Genomic DNA, 8,664 nt, shown 5'->3' with positions numbered 1-8,664 from the left:
CAATGTTCTCTATGAATAATATCTCTGACGAGCATCAAATAGAGCGTCCGCTAGAATTCTCAAGATGCTCGTAGCAATATTTGGCTATATGCTTGGCTTAGCTCGTTGTTCAGTTCGACAAATATAGAAATGGCGAATGCTCGATGTTCTGTTACAAGTGAATGCTCAAGTCTATCAGCATCTTTAGACCTTGTCTCAAAGAGACATAGGGTTAATTTAAAGTTTACCGATAATTAACGCAACTATTAATTACTACTGCTGAAAATAGAACAACACTTAGGGCATTCAAGAAACACGCCCCACAGATCGTTGGACTATTCCCTGAGGCATTTTTTAAAAAAAAAGATAAGCAACTGAACATGAACTTTTCTATTCAATATTTGCGGACAATACCCGGGCAACGAGTCACTATATAACTTGTTCTGCAACAGGGCCCAGCTCATACACTCAGAGTGTGTCGGGCCCATTTCATCTCGCTCCCATCCGTCGCTGTTTATCAGTTGATGAAACCGTACGCGCGCGTCCTACAGATGGGGCATTATCTGCCATCAACATAATAAAAGCTTCAACGCTTTCATCCGTATCTTAGAGATAAAATCACTTCAAAGCTTGATGCAAATTGAAAAAAAGTGTTCGATTTTCGAACACAAGTTTCCGAACTAAAAAACCAGTAGAAAGTTCGAAAAGGCATCCGATCTCTTTGCTATCAGTTCAGGAGTTGAGAAAATTGTTTTATTATTTTCAATTTTACCCGTAGCTGGCCAATTAGCAAATTAAAACTTGTAATAAAAACTGAAATTTAAATTAAATTTTTCTTTTAAAAATCTGAGAAAACTCACTCAGTTCTAAATCTATACAGTTAACCTCCTCTGTGCTCCGTGGTCAGCGCGGAACCGCTTGGCATTACTTCACGCTGACCTTCCTGATATATTTAGCTCTCTCGTTTTTCTTCTCTTTCTTTTTCTTCCCTTCTTTTGATCGTGGCTCGGAGCATATGAGCGTACTTTTGCCACTCTTCATCAGTCACACAGTCACAGTTCAGAAGTAAAGAACAATATACTATATGCCTTTCTTGCATAGTTCTTATTTTAGTAAATTATGTAGTTGAATAAACAAAATATGGACCACCAAACCACAACAACGCACCGCCCAAAGAAAACTACGCAGTCTACTTTGAAATATCCATCTGATATTTTAAGTTTAGGAAATAAGGATTATATGAATAGTTATACTCGTAGTAGTTATAAAAAATAAAGTTTCACGTTTTTAACAATTTTTTCGGTGTTTATTTCTGATATTAGAGGTAGGAGTACAGATTCTAGAGCATGCTTCTAAAATGAGGTTTTACCTCTAAAATAAATGTATATTTCGTTTATTTATTTTTATAAAAGCTAAGTTTTATAAATTAGAAAATTTCCATTTCTAATTTTATAAATTAGAAATGGAAATTTGGTTTTATCGGAAATGAAAATTTTAATTAAATTCATAAAAGACAGGAATCTTTTGATCCGATAATAAAGCAAAACTTACCAAATACTATTTAAACTACTACACAATAGTGGTTGAGTACAGAACCTCCATTTTTAAAATCGGCTATAAACAACTCCTATATTGATAGAAATCCAATCTGATAATAATAAAGCGACTGCCATTTGTTCTGCGACGACCGACTAAAGTTCGGAAATACTGCTAAGTCTTTCTTAAACCTTAACCAAAGCTTCTACAGTTCTAAAATTCAAATAAACTCGTAATTTTCAAACTGATTTCCCCAACTAAAAAAAAATTAAAAGTCTGCACAAAGTTCGGGGTCTGAAATACTTCGGAAGTTCGGAGTTTCGACTTCAGTAGAGGTCGGACCGCGAAAGCGTTCGCACGCGATGTACGATGCGGACGCTATTGCTTATATATTTCGCGACGTTAGTGAATTGTGAATTCAAAAGTGAAGTGAAACATTTGAGGCATGCCAGGACCTTGATAAGGCATGGACGCTCCAGGGTCCATTTCAGTCGGACGCACACCAGAGCGAGGGACCTCGTCGCGCAAGTTATAGAGGCTGAGACGAGTAGCGAATTAGGTAAACGAAATTAACTTCGATAATTAAAAACGATATGTTATATTGATTAAATGAAATTAATATTGCTGTCAGCAAATAAATATTTTAATTTTAATTAATCGACAGAGCGGTAATTTAATTAATATTATTTAATGAAATAAATGGACTTTTTGGATTCTCATTTAGGAATTACCCACAAATACCCGGAGGTGTGTGTACCTACTGAAATTGGGCATTAAAATTTAAATGAAAAAAATACCGGAATGTTAAAACGGTCGAATTTTAAACGTATTACGAACAACAAGTTTTAGCAGACATAGAGTAGGAAATTAATTAATTTTACTTATAAAATTAATTAATTAATTTTACTTATAAAATTAATTAATTACAAAGTGAGTAAATATACAAACGGCTGTTTTATTTTAAACTAGGTAAGTAACCTATAGATTGCTAGTATATACCTACCCAGAAATTTGAACGTCTTTAATAAGGCCTTATGAAAATGCCTTATGAAATTAAAGACGTTCAATAACTATGAAATATCAACACAAATATCAATAAAATTGAAGTGTAGGTTTATTTATTTATTTATTATGTTTATTTACAATCACTTACACTAACTAAAATAATAAAATGTAACTAAGTTATAAATCACTATAATGATTTTTTACAATTATACACTGCATGAAATAAAGAAGAACAGTAAATAAAAGATAACTTAAATATCACACAAAAAGAACATACACACTAGTATTATTAACTGAAAAAGAAGAAAAAATGAGTGAAAGAAAGAAAATGAAATAAGGCGAGCACATTTTAGTTATAAGAGTACCAAGTAGAGTACCAAGTAGAGAAGATTTTTTTCCTAAAACTATAAAATGATTTAGATTCAGAGTAAATGTTTACTTTAGAACTGATATTATTATAGATCTTACATAATCTAGGAACAGGAGAATTGGCACCAAGGATAGTTCTACGTAGCGGAGGATGTAAAGGAGTGATTGGTTTTCGTGGATAATTAAAGGGAATTCTAAATGTAATCATAGATAATAATTGAGCACAATCAATCTTTGAATTTATTGTGCTCAATACAAGAATAGTAAATCAATAAGTTCCCTACGTTGTTCTCTTGTATTTTAAAATGATTTACCCTTTCCTTATATAAAAAGCTTCTTTTAGCTTTGCCGATATTGGATGCTAAGTGCCAGAGAAATCCTTTTAGTAGTCTTTCAAGTCTCAAAATATGCGTAGAATAATATTGTGGCCTCCATACTACCAAACAATATTCTAGTATACTTCTAACCAAGCAGATATAGAGGATTTTTTAATTTTAATATTTTTAATAATCTCGGAATTTCTAATTACAAAACCAAACATTCTAGAAGCTCGTTTAATGACATTTTCAATATGAGGAATAAATTAACTTTTGGTCGAATATTACTCCAAGATCCTTAGCTGTCTCAAGTTTTTTTAAGCTTTTTTTTAAGGTAGTAGTTAATACCAAAAGAGTTTAATTTTCTTGTAAATTTCACAAAATAACATTTTTTAACATTTACGTTCATTTACACGATATCAAAACACAAACAAGCTTTTTTTATCTGTCTGTATGTCTTTTTGTTTGTGCGTGTTAATTCTTGAACGGCTGAACGGATTCTATTCGGACTTTCACTGGAAGATTGAGGAGGTTATCGAGCAACATTAAAACACTACTTTTATCCTGAAAAAAATCCATGGTTCCCGCAGTATTTGTGAAAAATCATTTGGGCGAAGTCGCGGGCGTCCGTTAAACCTTCCGTTCTTGGCGACCGCGACGCGCGACTGCGACCTGCGACCGCGCGACCCACTGCTTAGTATGATTTTATATGGAGCACTTAACAAAGCCCGAGACCGCGTCGCGCGATTACTTTTGTTTAGTCTTCTATATAAATTCATACTAAGCAGTGGGTCGTGCGACCCTGTTGCGGTTGCAGGTTGTGGTCGCGAAGATCGAAATGCTACCTTGAGGCTATTATGCACAAGATGTAAAATCATACTCAACATCAAAAACTTTTAACATCACAATACGTTGCACCTAATTATAGATACCACAAAAGCACAGCTTGTTTTGTTTGTGTAAGCGTCAAGTTATTTACTAGTGCATAATTTGAGAAGCTTCGTCTGTATCTATATACTCGTATGTACACGGTGGCTGAGTTGCTGGAAACAAACCTACCTAGTCAAAAGAGCTTGTAAACTGAACTTACTGCAAATAAACGAAATTTGTATTAGGCAGCGTCTATACTTACGTAATATTCTCTTCACAGTTAGTCAGGAAAAGCGTAAAAGCAAGGAAAGGTGAGCATTAGCTTATACTAAGAAAATTCATGATTGATGATTGGTAGACAGCGTTATATATTATTAATCATTTAAAAATTAAATATATAAACCACCCATACTGGAAAATACCTGTGTAGAAACATCACAGATAAATTCTATTTGAAAGATTCGAACTCGGCTAGCTAGGCTATTCTGTAACGATATTTTTATAACTCGCAAGTGCGAGTTTCAAATACACCTCTATCTCTCTCTGTTTAACACGATACTATAGAATGAGAAAGAATACGGTGAATTCGAAACTCGCACTTGCGAGTTATACAAAACATCGTTAGAGAATAGCCTTGCAGGTACGGTACGGTACGGTACATTACAGAGCTGGCATTAAAGTGTGGGCAAAATTTATTATTGCTAAGCCGTCTAGTGGTCAAAAATATGATCTTTATTAATATTATAAAGAGGTAAAAGTTTGTGAGGTTGTAGGGGGTTGAATCTACGGAACCGATTTTGAAACTTCTTTCACCAATAGAAAGCTATGTTATTTGTGTCATAGGCTATATTTTATTAGGCTATATTTTATCAGAACGGGAACTACGCGGATGAAACCGCGGGGCGTCTGCTATTATTGCATAAAATGAAAAACACTAGCAAATATTATTGTAGCATCAATAAAATAACGAGCTTTTGGTGGGCATTTACTTAAATAAAATAACCATTGGTGTTGATTTTTATTCGGGAAAATGTTTTATTCCCGAAATTAAACATTTTCATGAACAAGTCTGTTGGCACTTGCGAAAAACGCGACGACAAAAGTTATTTCTACATTATTTTGTAAATTCGTCACAGTTATTCAAAAAATCTTATGACTTTGTCTGTGACTTTGATGTTTGGAAAAACCCAAGCCAATAATAATGGTAGGTACATACTATTTCAGTTTTAAAATTCAGACCTTATAAACGTATAATGAATACTAAAATCTATATTTTTAAAAGTAACAGTTAAACTTTCTTCATCTGATCTTTAGTTACTCCCTCCTTTCCCCAAAAATGATGTGAAAAATATGATTTCTTCAGTGATTATTTTTGTATAACACAATGTAGTTGCAATTTAAAACTTTATAATGTCACACAATTTTTGAAAGACACTGTTTCTTGATGGACACTGAGTTTGCGAATAATCTAACTTCATATTCTTCTACTTGGTCCAAGTTATCATACTTTATCAGACTGCATTTTCCCTTTAACATACGCGTTCAGTGGCTGCTTCTTTTTAACCCATGCAGTATCATAATCGCGCGAGTGGCATGTTGCGGCGTTTTGTGACGGCGTTTAGTGGCCGGTGCGGGCTACAAGAAGCGAGCAGCGACGATTGTAGCGTGTGGCGGCCACTGGCGTCAACCGTGTGCGACGAGTCCATACAAAATGTATGAAACTACTGGAAATATGCCGGTAGCGGCGTATTTAGTAGCGGTTATGGCGGGTATGGGTAGAATAAACTTGTACCTGTTTCAAGTAAGTTCGCTTCCATCTTAGACTGCATCCTCAGTTAAGTTATCCTCAGTTTGACGGCCTCCGTGGCGCAGTGGTATGCGCGGTGGACTTAATGACGAAGGTCCTGGGTTCGATCCCCGGCTGGGCCGATTGAGGTTTTCTTAATTGGTCCAGGTCTGGCTGGTGGATGCTTCGGCCGTGGCTAGTTACCACCCTGCCGACAAAGATTTACCGCCAAGCGATTTAGCGTTCCGGTACGATGTCGTGTAGAAACCGAAAGGGGTGTGGATTTTCATCCTCCTCCTCACAAGTTAGCTCGCTTCCATCTTGGATTGCATCATCACTTACCAACAGGTGAGATTGTAACTTGTACAGAATAAAAAATAAAAAACATCCGGTGAGATATCAGATAAAGGCTAACTTGTCGTAGAATAAAAACAACCTGTTCATAATCCTATCCTACTAATATTATAAACGCGAAAGTTTGTATGGATGTTAGGATGTATGTTTGGATGTTTGTTACTCTATAATGCCGCTACTACTGAAGCGATTTAGCTGAAATTTTTATCCCGAAAAAATTAATGGTTTCTCGAGATTTGCGAAAACTGATGATTTTGATGATATGAATTTTTGTTACTCTTTCACGCCTTAACTACTGAACCGAATTAGCTAAAATTTGGTATTAAGATATATTATAGCCTATATATACATACACTATTTTTTATCCAGGAAAAATCCATGGTTCCCGAGGGATTTTTGAAAAACTAAATTCCACGCGAACGAAGTCGCGGGCGTCCGCTAGTATAAGTATAGATATGTATAAAAAACATAGTACAACATATAAACAGCTGTTTAACGCCGGCTTACAAAAGGCTACTACGTTTGCATCATATGTGTACGCAGCCCTAGTGTTTGAACAACGGTTTGAATCATAAAAGACGCCATTGTTTTCTTATAAAGGTAAAACGTAATAAATATTGAATTCCATAACAGACAGACAATTGGATATGAAAACCTAATAAAAGTTACGACATAATAATATTAAAAAAAGATGAAAGTTATTTTGTATATATTTATTACATTATCATATGTATAGAGCAATTTTGAAGAATTTTATTTAATACAGAGATAGATTTGAGTTTGTAGACAGCCCAAAAGGTAGGTAGGTATATAGTTTGTATTCTGTGTTAGCTTTTCCCTGAAATTGAAACGCTTAAAGCATTTCGTAGAGCGTACAACAAAGAGGTACATGGTTTGCTTAACTTTCTTTACTTTTCGCTTTTCTGTAATGATGTTTTACAACCCGACATTGTTAGTTTTGATTTCGTCTCTATCCCTCTCTATCTATTATAGATTGTTAAAAAGAGATAGATATAGGCAAAATCTAGACACACTAACGCATTATAAAATTATCGTATAGACGATGGTTATAGAGCTACATTTTCATTACGTTTCAGTAACTCATTCGTCCTTTTACATAAAGAGTTACTTGTTGTTGTTTATATCATATATTTTATGTTTGACGTATAGCCAAGAACTGTCTAAAAGCAATATCAATAAGAGGACACAAGTAACGAGGATGAATATCAATTTGTTTTGTTTTTCTCGCCAAATAATTTAGCATTCTCAAAGCTTGAAAGCTTCGACCATTTGACACAAGACCTTGAACAATACAATTTGCCTATATTGATTTCATTTTATTATATTTATGGTGTGGCTCGACTGATATCATGAAAGCAATGATGAGGTGTAAGAAGGTGTGTTACAAGTTATTGAAGTTATGTATAAACTAATTAAGTAGGTAGGTACATTTGTAACCTATTTTGAAATGTTGAAGTTACACGTCAAACGGATGACCGTTTGTACAGACTATACAGGATGCTCGGGAGTATTTTCCATAACTCTAGGGTTATTTTGTTCAAAGAAAATTAAATAAAAATGTCTAAGGAACATGTGTTCTAAAATGAATAGTTTCGGATTAAAAAATATTTCTTTTGTAAATAGATCTTAAATTGTGTCCCTTACATCGCATCCTTATATTACACTTAGCGCAACTTATTCATTAATAAATATTAAGAAGTAGTTTACTAGTTAAGTACGTATTGCCAGTTCTTACCACTTACGATTACGTATTTTAAAATGCAAGGATAGATAAAGGCATGTGTTACAAGGATAGTTGGAATTTTTTGAATTACTTTGAATGAAAACATAGAAAATTTATTTTTTAGTTAAAAAAAATAGTTCCTACAAGTGGAATTGACCTTGAAGTTATGGGAAATACTCCCGAGCACCCTGTATATAAGACTGTTATAGCGTTTTTGTCATGGTAACGTGGTCACGCCATCTATCGGTTTCAGTTGTATTTTCAACCAATGCAAAGCATATGTAAAGGCCTTTCAGACCCTAAGGCCTTAGCCCCTAAAGAGGCTGGAAGAACATGGCTGGAGGAACAATGTCCTACGCGCAAAGAGGTAAAGGCTCGAGACCCGTACCGTTCCACTCATATTTTTATCTGAGAGAAGACGACCTGTGTCATTCTATTTGAATAAACACAAAATTCTATGAAATCTTACGCAGCCATTAATAAAGAGTTAAACAAACGCCGGTAGATGTTAGAAATAGCCCAAAAGAAAATTCAAATATAGAACGTGAATAGCGCAGGATATTAAATTAAATTAGAAACCTGTATTCAAGTAAATGGAACAATTAACCTGCTCGGCGTGGAAACCTTACGGGTAATGGAACTTTGAATATGTCTTTTGAATTGAACTCCCGAACTTCTGTTCCAATAATGATCGAAGTTTAGCT

The 8,664-nt window shown here is 34.5% G+C and overlaps 1 protein-coding gene across 1 annotated transcript in view; it reads left to right on the top strand.

The window, feature by feature from the left end:
- The first annotated feature begins 1,860 nt into the window (after nucleotides 1–1,860).
- The window catches only part of LOC112048363 (probable G-protein coupled receptor 158), a 175,109-nt gene continuing 168,305 nt past the window's right edge, over nucleotides 1,861–8,664 (top strand). The window contains 1 exon segment of the mRNA XM_024085862.2: nucleotides 1,861–2,074. Coding sequence (XP_023941630.2) covers nucleotides 1,885–2,074 — 190 coding nt within the window. The 5' untranslated portion in view covers nucleotides 1,861–1,884.

The sequence above is a fragment of the Bicyclus anynana genome, chromosome 1, assembly GCF_947172395.1.
Source record: "Bicyclus anynana chromosome 1, ilBicAnyn1.1, whole genome shotgun sequence".
Taxonomy (NCBI): domain Eukaryota; kingdom Metazoa; phylum Arthropoda; class Insecta; order Lepidoptera; family Nymphalidae; genus Bicyclus; species Bicyclus anynana.
This window is presented reverse-complemented; position numbering and strand designations above follow the sequence as displayed.